Source organism: Hippopotamus amphibius, chromosome 14 (assembly GCF_030028045.1).
Source record: "Hippopotamus amphibius kiboko isolate mHipAmp2 chromosome 14, mHipAmp2.hap2, whole genome shotgun sequence".
NCBI classification, from domain to species: domain Eukaryota; kingdom Metazoa; phylum Chordata; class Mammalia; order Artiodactyla; family Hippopotamidae; genus Hippopotamus; species Hippopotamus amphibius.
The window spans coordinates 784,831-798,799 of NC_080199.1; the positions used below are offsets into that span (position 1 = coordinate 784,831).

At 62.9% G+C, this 13,969-nt stretch overlaps 1 protein-coding gene across 4 annotated transcripts in view; it reads right to left on the reverse strand.

The window, feature by feature from the left end:
• Nucleotides 1-13,969, reverse strand: part of MCF2L (MCF.2 cell line derived transforming sequence like) — a 67,764-nt gene that overhangs the window by 22,562 nt on the left and 31,233 nt on the right. For all 4 annotated transcript variants that reach the window (XM_057707766.1, XM_057707765.1, XM_057707769.1 and 1 more), the window contains 2 exons: nt 6,848-6,938; nt 331-450 (listed from right to left, as the gene is read on the reverse strand). In XM_057707766.1, the coding sequence (XP_057563749.1) occupies nt 331-450; nt 6,848-6,938 (211 nt within the window). The remainder of the gene's footprint in view (nt 1-330; nt 451-6,847; nt 6,939-13,969) is intronic.

Genomic DNA, 13,969 nt, shown 5'->3' on the forward strand with positions numbered 1-13,969 from the left:
TGAGGTGCCGCGCACGGGCTCCTGTGCTCCCGTTCTCCTGGCATCGGGCGTTGCCGGGCAGCCCCTCCCCACGCTGCCCTGAGGACCTGGCCCCACGTGGGCCGGCCTGGCCTCCCCCAGCGGGGGGTGGGCGGGGAGGGGTTCCCAGGTGCACAGCCTCTAAGGAGTCCTTTGAAAGGACGACTGGCAGACGCCAGGGGCCGCCCCATGCCGGCCGGAGTGAGGAGCTGAGGTGGGGGCCCCTCGGGACCGGGGGTCACCCGCACCCACTTCCCTGTCCCCTGTGCCTGCGCGGAGCTGGGCCTCTCCTCACAGGAGGTGGACACGTACCGGTACCTTCATCTTAAAGTCATCTCTGTTGAACCTGAAGGCCAGGTCGGAGAGCGTCCTTTGGAAAAATCCCGTTGGGCGCAGGACAAGGACGAGCTGGAGGTTTGCGGGGAAGGATGCCTGCGGGGGACAGCGGGTGGAGGCTCTGTCGGTGTCCCCACGCCCCCCGGGGACTGCACGGTCCCAACGGGGAGGACCAGCCCACTGGAGCGGGTGTTTCCCACATGCCAACGTCCGCCTAGGGTGGAAAGGGTTACAGACGCTGCGCTCCGTTAGAGCATCACCGTTTCTTAGAGAAAAGGAAAGTCACACCGCTTGGGACAACTGTCTTATGCTGCTTATAATCGTAAAGCTCAAAAGCTTTGATCTTTGGGGAACTATACTCAATATCTTGTAATAAACTATAATGGAACAAAATGTAAAAAAAGAATGTATATATTTATATACGTATAATTGAGTCACTTTGCTGTACATCTAAAACACAACATTGTAAATCAACTATGTTTCAATCACAACATAAATGATAAAATAAACTGTAATAAAAAGCTTTGAGCTTTGCTTCTGGCTGTACTGCGTGCCCCAAACTCTTATGCTGGCTGCACACCTCCAGTGCCTCAGAATGCCTTTAGGGTCCTCACGGAGGAGACTGCGTTAAGATGAGGTCACCAGGGTGGGTCCCTGACCAGACATGACTGTGTCCTTATAAGTAAAAAGGGGACATCTGAGCATAGAGACCCACGGGCGACGCAGTGTGCAGATGGAGGCAGAGGTGGGGGCTCCTTCCACCGTGGGCAAGCCAACCTCTGTGCCTTGGTCTCCCCGTCTGCAAACGGGGATGACGGCGCCTTTCTCACCGCACCGTCCCGGGGGCCGGATGCCCTGCCACGGGGCAGTGCTCCGCGCCCTGCTGCGGACGGAGGCCGAGACAGGTGCACGGCCAGCCCAGGGCCCTGGTGCCGGAGCCGGGGGCCTGAGTCTCAGACCGGGTCCCTCACGTGCGAGAAAGACGAGGAGAGAGGCGGCCTCCCCCGGCCAGGTGGGGCGGGCAGTGCCCCTCCCCGTAGGCGCCTCTCCCGCCCGCAGCCCTGACCTGACGCTGCCCAGCTGGTCTCCTCAGAAGCGCTGTGACCCCCTTGAGGTGTCAGCTGGTCACCCAGAACATGCAGAGCAGCCCCCATGCCGCGACAAACCTAGAGTCCCGACCACGGCCTGCGGTGCCCCCACCCTGCCCTGCCAACCCCGCAGCCGCCCAGACGTGGCGCACACACCCGTCTCGGCCTCCTCACCCGGGGAACCGGCCTGGTGCATCCGTGGGTCTAGAGATGCCCCGGGAGCCTGGCCCTGCGTCCCCGTGCCCCCAGGGCCCACCCTCCCACCATCTCCGGGCACCACCCTGACTCTGTGCTTCCCCAGGGGCCCGGCCCCACCATCCGCCGTCTCCAACCACCACGCACGTCTGGACCTCGCCCGCCGCCCCGTCCCTGCAGCCCCGACGCACGGCTCCCTTGTCGCCCTCCTGCCCAGGCCGCCCCACGCCTGAGCGCGAGCCTCGCTCACCCGGACACGCTGGCGGTCCTGGCCCCCACCCCAGCGTGGATGCCCCCATCACATCGTTATCCGTGAGCCAACCACAGGCCACCTGACGCCTGCTCGGGTGTGCTCTGCCCAGCGCTGGGCCGCCTGGCAGCCGGGCGGGTTCCCTGAACCTCGATCCCACCTCCGGGCCCCTCCTCCTGCTCCCCCAGCCACCCTGCACACCAGGACCCACGCGCCGTGCCTCCGGCCTGCCCACCCCGCAGTCCCTAACGCATCAGGTGCCGGTGTCACGGCCCCGGAGGGCAGGACCGCGCGGCCCCCGTGCGCCCCGGGCAGGCGCCCGCTGGGTGGTGTGGGCAGAGAGGAGAGAGTGGGTAGCCCAAGGCAGGCTCTGGGTCCCCATCGGCACGAGGGCCGGGAGGCCCCTCCACGAGGTGGGAGACTGGCCTCTGCCATTTCAGGAACACCACCTTCAGCGTCTCTTTCTGGAGGCGACACTGAGCCACTCTTTTAGCTTTTAGCACACTTTTATCACCCTGATTCGCACCTCGTGGCAGGTATGGGCTGAGCTTACACGGTAACGCGCACAGGCCGCCAGGGACCCCGGGGGGACCGTCACCGTGGAGAAGATTGTCCCCTCCCTGTCCTCGGCGCCAGCCTTTCTGTGTCTCTAAGTCACTGAGTCTCCACACGGAAGAGGATGAGCACGAGGTCCCTGCCAAGCGGGAAGACATCAATGAGACACACTCGCGGACTGACAGCCCCTTGGAGGCGACCGTCTGTGCTAAAAGCTAAACTTTACTTTAAAAACGGAGGAACTATATGGACGATTTGGGGTGGAGGCTATAAAATAACATCTTTTTGTAACTTAGTAATCAAGTGATTAGGACACTTTCTAGGAAACGTGAAAGCAACTGTGTTTCTTTGCTGAGGCTGACCTTGGTTGGCAGAGAAACAGGCGGTGTGATGACCACTAAAGTGTACCCTGGAGACAGAAAGAGTCTGGTTTCTGAATTAATATTCTTAGAGACTCATAAAATGCAAAGACATCGCCTACATTTACAGAACAGCTAAAGGCAGTGGCACGCAGCTGGAGCTCTGTGGAACCCTGGTGCCTCGGGGAACGGGCTTTGAAAACCCTCCCCAAGCGCATGTAACTTTCTTACATTTTGCTCAAAGTCACAGTTATCCAGCCTGACTCTACATTTAATGTCAAACAGAGCAGCTGAAGCCTGGCCGACAATATTCGCCTGATACTAGCCAAAACACAAGTCTGTGTAATGAGTATAAACTTGAAACTCGGTGTCTCAGGGCCAACAGATGAAAACCCTGGGGTCGGAACCAGAGAAGCCGGCGTGAGCAGAGGCCTCCCCTCTGTCCCAGGGCGGCTCCGTGCACGTCTGACGTGAGCGCCAAGGACAGGGGCGTCTAAGACCCGCCCCCCCGGGGGAGAGTGTGGAGACCCACGTCAACACCCCTGTGGAGGAGACATCTAAGACTTCAGTAGGAAGGGCGGCCCTGATCGGAGGACAAGCATGAGGCAGGACACGCGCCACGTTAGGGGAGCTGTGCCCCGCCCCGAACATTCCGTGTGGACCCGCAGGCCCACGGGCGCACAGGAGGAATTCACCAGCCTTGTGTAGGACACGTGATTTTGCCACATTTGGAATATTTACTGGATGACCTGAAACTCCTGGGTGCCTCAGATACTTCATCTTGTACCTTTTTTGCACACAGAAGGCGTCGGCTTTACAGGCAAAACCCAAAGCTCCGCGCCACGCAGGCCGGTAGCGGCTCTCTCATAAAAGATACGTCCACCCGAGGAGGGTCTGAACCCTCATCCGCCTACTGGACAAAGAGTGACGTTTGAATTCTCAGCTTTGGGTCTCGTCCACGGGTTGCGACCGTGAACTGTGACAGGCAAACACGCACAAGGCCCTGACCCCTGGTCGGAGCGGCCACGGGCTTTGCTCTCGATGGGGACACGGCAGGTCTGCTTTTAGGGACACTGGACTTTGGACCCTCCAAGGTCTTATTTCTCTATTTCAAGCGGAACTGGAGGCAACCAAAAAAGGGAAAAGAACACCCCGGAGCACAGAAACCTCGGCTCACAAGACAGCACACACAGCGGCTTAAAATAGCCCCGAATTTCAGCGCATTACGTAAGTGTCCAGGCTCACGTGGGCGGCCAGACATGTTTGCAACAGCCCCTCTGCCTGGGGCCCAATGCCCAGTGCCCACCAATGTCCCCTCAAGGGCTCTGGCCTGGCTGATGCCAGGGGGTCTTCTTCCCCAGGCCGCCCTGGACGACTGCACAGGCCAGCGAGGCTGGTGGTCCAGGTCCGCCGTGTGCCAGCCCTGCCCCCTCCTGTGCCCCGTACGGGGGCAAGGTGCCAGCTCTGTCCCCACCGCAGAGCCCGGGTGGAGATCGGACGGCGCGCCCCACGCGGAGCAGGAGCAGCGGTGGGGCTGGCAGCGCCCCCACCCCCGTGCCCTCCCTGCCCCGTCTCTGGCGCCCCTGCGTGTGCGCCGGGCATCTGGTCACAGCGTCAGGCGTGTGCACACCACTGTCCACACCGTGCCTGCCTATCCCCCCCCTCCGTATCCCCAGTTCCTCCTACCGTGCCAGGCACACAGCAGGGGCTCAGTAAATGTGCTGAACGTATACGTAGAATGTTTGGCACTAATATGATCAGTAAATTCTTATATAACAAAAGCCACTGGAGTTCAAAGAGATTTTTTGACATTTCTGCTGGAAACTGCTAACTTCTGGGCCGTTCCAAGGCAGCACTGGGGAACCCTCAGGCTCATAGGAAAAAAATCTATATTTTTATTGTGTAAGAATCAGTGCAAACATGAAAACGCAAAGTAACTTTCCAGTTATGATTTCCACAAAACAAAGTTCTGAAGATGAGCCAGCTCCCTTCAGAAATTCACCTGATTAGAACTGGACGAGGAGTAACACTGGGTTTACACTCGGCCGTGGGAGAGCCTGGACCCACCGCACCCCTGCCCTGGGCCATCCTGCTGTCTTGCTGGTGATCTCAACGATTACTACTAGGGTTTTAAAAATAACGTATCTGTTTCTTAGAAAACAATCCTGCGTTTGGAGAATCTCTTGTTACCTGACCAGGAGTGGCTGATGAGCTCGAGAGATACTTAAGGTGCTCCTGTCTCGCCCGAGGCTGGGCTGGGTGCCGGCCACACGCATGCGGACAGGGCTGGCCGTGACCTCAACGGACCATGGTGTGCAAACAGAGAGTGGGGGAACCCGCCCAGGGAGGGAGGCCAGGCCGGGACTGAGCGCAGCCCTGCTCCGGTGGGGGGGGCGCTGCGGGCCGGTGTGGATGGATGCCTGCCAGCTGCCTCGGCTCCGGGCGAGGGCACCCCGAGGGGCGGTGTGTGGCAGGCCTGGACCCCACGGGGATGCCCGTGACCATCACGGCAAAGCGGCGGACTCTGACGCCCGCGCGCACCATGACGTGCCCGAGCGGCGGTTCAAGCCAGTGACAGAGACAGGCGAAAGAACTGGGCAGATGGCTGGACTTGAACACGCTGTCATGATAGCAGTGCTACCTTTGAAAACGGCGCACACCTGACTGGAAACTTCTTGGCAGCCAGCCCAGGACGAACTCATCGATTCAAGAAATATTCATTGTAAGTCCTTTGTGCACCGGAACCAAGCAGCTCTTACCATTTAACCCTTAATTTGGCCTGTCAGGTGACATCACGTGCAAATTTATTTTACAACTGAAAACAATGAAACGGACGCGCTGGCTGGTACCTGGGGTGGCGCGGCGAGGTGCTCTGCGAGTCTCTAAGGGCTTGAAAACAAAGGAGCCCGACGACGCAACACTTGTGTGCTACCTCGCACGCTTCCTTTGAAACGCTCCCAAGTGCTCTGATCTGTGTGCCCGGTGCGGACGGGGAAGCGGAGCCCCCCGGGCGGTGAGGGAGACGCTTCGTCAGAAAGACGAAGGGGGCACCCGGCAGCCCCGGGACGGGTCTGCACCAGGACCCTGTCGGTGGGGAGCGCTGGGGCAGGTGCGGAGCCTGAAGTGGGTCCCGGTGACGTGCTGGGACGGCCGGGAGGAGGGAGGGGTCCTCCCGCCCCAGCCAGAGCCCCGCGCAGCAGCCCCCGGGGGCCACGGCGGAAGCCCGGGGGGCCGTCCCCACAGCGGGGTGGGGGCAGCCCCCTCTGGGCGGCCCCGCCTGCCACGAGCCAGCCTTCCGGTCCCCTGGCTGCGGCGGGGCTGGGGGAGACGCGCGCCACACCCGGCGCAGGAGCCCCGGCGGGAGCCGCCGAGAACAAGACCGGGGCTTCCTGCTGGCTTCGCCCGCCCTCTTCAGCGACTCCCGCGGCTAAAAACAGCGCAGCAGCCCCGCGCGCCCGCCACTCTTCCGCCCTGGAGGGCGGCCCGCCGAATGCAGACCCCTCCACGGGGCCACGGAGGGTGGCGGCTGGCCTTCATCGTGAGACTAAAGAAGAAACAGCCCGTTTGGAAAGAGACAGTCACAGCGAAAAAGCCACTCAGCGTAATCCCAAACGTGCAGCCTGAAGGCCCCGTGACACCTTCATCATCCTGCCCGAGAACAAACACACGCTACGTCCCACGTGCCTCACACACTCGACGTCAGAAACCAGCTGATGAAATCGTTTCCAGATAACAGGGTCCCTGAGAGCTAACCCACGTGAGAACACACAGGCACGCGTGCACGTGCACACACGTGCTCACACACACACAAATGCACGCACACGTGTGCACACACACGTAGCCCAGCACCTCAGGGAGCCCAGGGAGGTGTGGCGGGCCCCGTCCCAGGCCTCAGCCCGCTGCTCCCAGCGGGCGCCCACCACGGCCCTGTGCCCCGCCCCCGAGCAGCACGGGCCAGCACCCAAAGTGCCACGGTGCAGGAAAGGCCACGTCACCCACCCGGGAGCAGAGGGGCTGGGGCTCGTGGGCGCGGCACCGGCACTTACCGCGATTCTCAGGATGGACGCCTTGACTGAGGTCCATCTGTCCTGCCTGCGGTCTATGACCAGGATGAAGCCGATGCCGGCATCCTGCAGGCTGAAAGGAGGAGAGAGCCTCGGTCAGTGAGCCGCTGGAGGACGGCCTTCCCTGCCGTCCGTCTCTGGGAAGAGCTCCGAGCAGACCGGCTCCCCCGTAATCCTCCCGCTGCTCCCACACCGCGACTGCGAGCCAGGAAAGCACTGAGCCGCCTGCAGCGCGTCCCCGGGCTCGTGGGCACCTTCCAGGGCTCGCCCTGACCCGAGACGGACTCACGGCCGGACTCTGTGCTGTTTGTTTCCCAGCCCGACCCCACCCAGAACACAGCGCAGAGATGCAGGCAGGGCCCTCCCTTCCTGGAGCCCAGCTGTTCCTGTCAGAGCCGGTCATCTTCCCTTCCACGTGCACCGGCCGGCCGAGCCCTTCACAGTAAGCCTGTGACCCACACGTCACGTAAGTCCCAACATCGGGGGTCCCCGCGTTCACCTCTGTTGATGGCATGCCCACGGCTCAGGGAGAAAGCCCCGGCGGCGCCCGGAGCTGCACGAGCGTTGTTGGCTGGAGACGGGAGACAGGACGGGGCTTCTCGCAGCAGCAGCTGCAGCAGCGTCGGTGAGGAAGGCGCTGAACGCCTGCTGACGGCAGCCTCGTCCCGCGCAGCCTGAGTCACCGCAGAGACCAGGAGGCCGCTTCCCCTGGACCCTCCCGCCTCCAGCCACGGGCAGCCCACGCACCAGCCGAGCCGCGTGGGAGCGACGGGAAAGCAGGCTGAGGCTCTGCCTGGAATTGCTAATTTCCAAGTCTCTGAACACACCAGCTGTTCACATGAAACCCAGAAATACGTGGAACACGTGTAAATTACGCGGCCGGCGGCAGTGCTCTGCCTGCTGCGGACGTCACATAACAGGTCAGAGCCGCTGACTCTCGGCAGCGACGGTGGTGATGGAGACACACAAAGTCGCCCCCGTGTGGGAGCGCGCACACCCGTGTGGGCACACACGTTGCTGTGTGGGGGCGCGCACACGCGTGTGGGCGTGCAGCCCTGTGCAGGTGTGTGCACGGTGTGGGTGTGTGCTGCGGACACTTGATCGTGAACGACGCCACCTGTTCAGGGTAACCTGGTCCAGTAACAGCACAGGACTTTGGGGTAAAAGCACAGATAAACGCCCGTTTTGGTTTCTGCTGCCAACACGAGCGTGCGCACAGCCAGGTCAACGTGGTCTCGCTGCCGTGCACGGTGCCGCCAGCAGAACTGTCTTCTAATCGCGCTTAGTTCTCACGGGGGGACGTTTTGTTTTGCGTATCCCTTGGACGTAAGTGCCAGGAACCGGGGTCACAGCCACCTTGCTCCCCCCACGCCCGGCAGCAGGTGCGCCACACGGACGGCCGCCCCGGGCCTGATGCGGGCGGGCAGGGCGGGCGGCAGCTGAGGTGGCCCTGGAGCCCGGCCCTGGCTCTGGCTCCGGCCTGGGCGGTGCGCGAGCCCCGGGCTCCTCAGTGTCGCGGCCCCACGCAGGCCTCCGGTCCTCCCAGCCTCGGCCACGTGAGCTGGGGCTCAGCCACGGCCCAGGCCTGGCGGGAGGAGGCAGTGCGTCCGGGCGGCCCATGGGCTCCGTCCCGTCCCCGCACAGGTGCTCTGCTGAGGCCGCCGCTCCGGGAGGCCTGTCTCCTCGGGCGGACAAAGACAGGCTGTCCCGTGGACAGCCACACGCCACCTCTCCACAGACGTGTCTGCACCCCCCCCCCCGGTCTCACGGGCGAGCTGCCCCGTGGTTCACGCCGGGGGCAACCGGGGCCCAGGCCCAGCCGCCTGGATCTCGCTCTTTCTGAAGCGGAAGAGACTCAGTTCCCTGAGCACGCGGCCACCCCGCCAGGCGCAGGCCCCGCCGGCACAGGCGTCTGAGAAGGGCTGCCCGCGGGAACACAGCCCGGGGCGGGCGCCACGCCTGGGGGGACACAGGCCTGTCGCCACGAGCTGGGCCCAGGGCCTCCTGGACAGGCTGCTCAACCCAGGAGCAAAAACGGGACCCAAGCAGCGTCCCCCTCCGGGGCGGCCGTGAGCGCAAAGCCCGCCCCGCGCCCCGCTCAGCGGTGGCGGCGGTGCCACGTCCCTGCCTCGTGGAAGCACGGAGCTCGGTCGGGGTGGCGCCAGGAGCTCGCCCGGGGCCCCGCTGTCCCCGCGTGACTGCACCGCAGGCCTCAGGGCGCCGCCCCTGGTTCTGGGCCCGGGACGTTCTCCGTGGCCCCCGCGCCGCCCCGCGGCCCCCAGCGGCCTTCACGCGTACGCACCGCAGGGCCGCGGTGGCCACGCGCAGTGTGCCACGGCCCAGGCCGTCCAGCCCCACCGCCCGCGTCACGTCCGCGTCCCCGCGCCCCCAGCCGCGTCCCTCGGGCCTTTAACCCCCTCTGCGCGTGGGGGCCCCGTGCGCCAAAACGTCCCGCAGCGTCGGGGCCGCCTGTGGGGGCCGCACCGGCACCACCAACGGCGCTGACGGCAAACGCGGTTGAAGAGGCAACGGCAACAATGACACCAACTTTTAAGATTAAAATCTCGAGTGAGACGCGAGGAATTTACCGGATTCACAAAAACGTGTCCCAGAAGGCGGCTGTCCAGCGGGGCAGCGGTCGGGCTGGCAGCTCATGGTCCCCGGCGTGTGCCGACGCTGCGTCCCGGGCCTGCGGCCGTCTGCCTGCCGCCCGGCGGGGCCCGGGGCGGGGGGCGGGGGGCAGCGCGAGGGAAGGTCTGGGCGCAGCCCGGCCTGGGTCCCCCCCGCCTGCCGGCAGGCACCGCGTGGAGGCTTGGGACCGATCTCCCTTCGCTGCTCATAGTGACCTGCAGGCAGGCCCCACTCGAGGGACAGAGGCACAGAGAGGCTAAGTCGTTTGCCTGGAGTCACACAGCTGGGGAGCACAGGCTGGGTGGGCCCCACGGTCTGGCTCGGAGTCCAGAACCCCCAGGCCAAGTCCACCCGCCCGCGTCGGGCCAGGCAGGGCCCCTCCTCTTCAGGGGACCAGGCCCCAGGTGCCGCCAGGGAAGGCGCCCCCGCACCAGGACCCGGCTCGGGGCCACGGAGCTCTCCTCCCTGCCCCCGCCTGTCTCCCTCCACATTCTGGGAATACGGGTTCACAGCACGCAGAGTGAGGCACCTTACGTAAGGACGCAGGCCGCCTCTGCCCACACGACTCAGCCCCAGAGCTGCGGGCTCACCCTTGACCCACATAATCAAACAGGCGCCGGGCTCGCGCGGACGCGGGGCAGGGACGCGCGCCTCTCCAGCCCCCGCCTGCGAGCTCCCGGGGCGGCCCTGGGTGGCCTGGGCCACGGCCCGCTGCGCTCTGACCTCCCCCTTGCTGGCCAGGAGCTGCACGAGGGCGGCCAGGAAGCAAGGCGGGGGGGTCCCCGCAGCCCCCCAGCACCACCCTGACCCGTTCCCGTGCAGCCGCGCGTCTCCCAGACCCGACACACCACGGAGCGGGGCAGGCAGCGACGCAGGGACGCCAGGCGCGCCTTGGCCCGGCCCCACCTGCGCGGGGCTCACGGTGGGAAGGACCGTGGCTGGGGGGCGCGTGAGCGTTCTCGGGGCCACCTCCACGGGGCCCGCGTGGCCTGGCGCCGGGGCGGGGGAAACAAGCCCAGCAGTGAGGGCTGGCAGGCCAGGCGGGCCCTTGCAGGGCGTGTTGTCAGGCGGGCACCTGTCCCAGACCGGCCCGGGCAGGTGGCGGGACCACGGACGGGGAAGTGCCTCCCGAGGGGCCTGTGGGAGAGAAGGTCCCGCCTCCTGGAGGTGGGCCCTGGGGGATGGGCGGGCAGGCGGCTGGACGGGGGTGGAGCCTACAGCCGGCAGGGGCTGGGGGGGTGGGCACAGCCCGGCTTGCAGAACAGATGGTTTCAGGCAGGACCTGCCCTGCCTTCCTGAGCCCCTCCCCTCTCACCTGACTGTACTTCTTTGCCCTTTTTCCTCTCTTCTCATCCCATATTTTGACACTGTCTACAAAGGTTGTGACTATTACAGAAATTTTATTTCCCTGTTTTCCTTTTGTAAGGGAGATGCCGTGGCCCGTTTCCTCTCTGCCTGTGACTTACCTGCCAGGTTCAACCACCGTGACTTTGAACGTAGCCCGGAGCCTCTCTTTCCTGGCTGTCTCTTCTCTCTTCTTGTGATTCAGAAGCTATACCCGTTATCATATCTCGTGTGCAACGTGGTTTTCTTAATGCCGGTCAGCTTTTCATCCCAGAAAGCACAACGGCAAGAAAAACGTCAGACCCTTTTAAAAAAACTCGCCCACACTCGGTAACGGTACCGTATCTGTTCTCAGGGCCACGGTGGCCCCGTCAGGGTCAGACACGCACAGGGCAGAGCAGGACCGGCCAGGGCGCTCTGGCCACACAGCAGGGCTGCTGCCTCTTCCCCTAACCCAAAGGGAACAGTCCACCTCCTACAAAAACACAGGGATTTCTCCACAGAGCCTGGAAACCCACATTTTTTGTTCTTCATATGTGAGTTGTTTTTCTCCACATCAATGTCAACATGAACGTACTTGGGATTTGTTTGAATCCACGCACGTGCCGTGCGAGGGTCCTTCTTAGACACCAAAGAGGTCAATGTGCTGCCCTGCGCCTTGTCTATAGGGACCCACCTGGCGCAGAAGGAAACTGGAGTGTTTACCTTGTTTTCAAAGACGGATTCTAACCTAGCTTAAAACCACAGCTCCCTCCAACAGATGACAGATGAAGACAATGTGCTCCATCCACGCAATGGAGTATCAGCCTTAAAAAGGAAGGGGTCCTGACACCTGCCCCAACACGATGAACCTTGAGGACATCGCGCTCGGTGGAAGAAGCCAGGCCCAGGATGACGAATCCGGTCTCATTCCACTCCTGTGAGGTCCGCGGAAGAGTCAGATTCACACACACAGAAAGTGGACGGCGGGGGTCAGGGGCTGGGGGAGGAGGGTGAGTGACTGCTTCACGGGGACACAGTGTCGGTTTTACAAGACGACAAATTCTGGAGTCTGTTGCACACCAGTGTGCATGTAACACCACTGAGCTGTGCACTTAGAAATGGTTAGGACGGCACGTTGTACGTTATGTGTATTTTATATTTTGCCACAACTAAAAAAATTGTATTAGGGAAAAAAAAACCCACCAAGCACGTAGCTTCCTTAAATACATTTTTAAAAAAGACAGCTTCCTAGGTGGCGCAGTGGTTAAGAATCTGCCTGCCAATGCAGGGGACTCAGGTTCGATCCCTGCTCCAGGAAGATCCCACATGCTACGGAGCAACGAAGCCCGTGCGCCACAACTATTGAGCCTGAGCTTTAGAGCCCGTGAGCCACAACTACTGAGCCCATGTGCTGCAACTACTGAAGCCCACGCGTCTAGAGCCCGTACTCCGCAACAAGAGAAGCCACGGCAATGAGGAGCCTGCGTACCACAACAAAAGGTGGCCCCCAACTCACCACAACTAAAAGAAACACCGTGCACAGCAAAAAGAAGACCCAACACAGACAATAAAATAAATAAATAAATTTATTAAAAAAATAAAAAAATAAAAAAGACACACACACACACACACACAACTGGTCCCTCTCTGTAACAGAATGAACTGCTTCCCCGAGGGCATAAGACACCAGCACCACCTCGGGAAGTCAGGAGTCCCTGGTTACCTGGCCCCCCGCAGGTTCCAGGTTGGTGCGGCAGCCCCAGCCGCCCGCCGCCCAGCTCGCGCCCCGTCCTCCACTGTCCTGACTCCGCCTCGGGCGCCTCCGCCCCGCCTGGAGCTGAAACCCTAGCCGAGCAGGCCTGTGGGCGTGGCGGCTGCCCGCGCAGGAGCTGGCGGGTGCGGCCTGTGCGTACATGCGCATGTGGTGTGGCCACACCTGTGTGTACGTGCATGTGAGGCGTGGTGCACACCTGTGTGTACGTGTGTGGTGTGTGAGGCACACCTGTGTGTACATGTGTGTGAGGTGTGGTGCACGCCTGTGTGTACATGTGTGGTGTGTGGTGTGCGAGGCACACCTGTGTGTACACGCGCGTGTGCTGTGACACATGCCTGCGTGTGTCCACGTGTGTGGCGTGGGGGTGGCCTGTGTGCATGCACCTCTCCTCAGGGTGAATGTGACCCGCCACGAAAGCCAGCTGGGAGATGGGTCTCTGTCTCTGAGCAGCTGGGTGATCTGACCTGGGGCCCCGGAAAGACACCGCCTTATGGCGTCAAGTAACCTAGGGCCCGGGCTGCGGCGTCGCAGGGCTGGGGAGGGAGGTGATCCACGCGACGTTCTCTCTCACACCTGGGCAAGGAGGTGCTGGACGCCCCCAGGGATCCCGCAGGGCTGCTTGCGGAAGGGCGTCCAGGGTGGCTAACCGTGTCCTCCAGGGAGAAGCCAGACACCTGCCACCTCAGTGTCGGCAACACAAAGACGCTGCGGCCCTGCGTGGGCGTGTGATGTGTGTGCGTGTGCACGTGTGTACGTGTGATGCGTGAGCGCCTGTGCGTGTGCGCGTGTGATGCGTGAGCGCCTGTGCGTGTGCGCGTGTGATGCGTGAGCGCCTGTGCGTGTGCGCGTGTGATGCGTGAGCACCTGTGCGTGTGTGCACACCCGCGCCCACGGGGGCGCCTCCGGGGGCCGCCTGCACCAGGAGGGCAGGATCAGCTGGGAAACTGCGCTTTTGCCAAGTGCGGGGGAGTGAGGGGGGGGCAAAAGGGGGCTGGGCGGGGAGGGCGGCAGACACACCGCAGGTGAAACCGAATTAAAGGGCTACAGGCTTTCTTTTGTTACCGGGTCACGTCCATCAGCATAAACACACTGTGATCTCCCTCCTCTCAAAAGAAAACATGGTCTGTCCCTGCCCCCTCGACGGCACATCCTGAAGGGGGTGTCCACGCCCACTGGCGGGCTCAGCACCCTGCCCCCGACGGGGGCCCCCCCTCCGGTGCGTCCCTGTGTGCGCAGGGCTCCCCCCGACCGCCCCCCATCTCTCCCCTCCTCGCTCTCCCACAGCCCCCGCCCCGGGCCTCTCACGTCACTCTCTGAGCCCAGGAGCTGCAGGATGTTGCCCGTTGTGTCCCGCGGGGTCCCGAGGGTGCCCA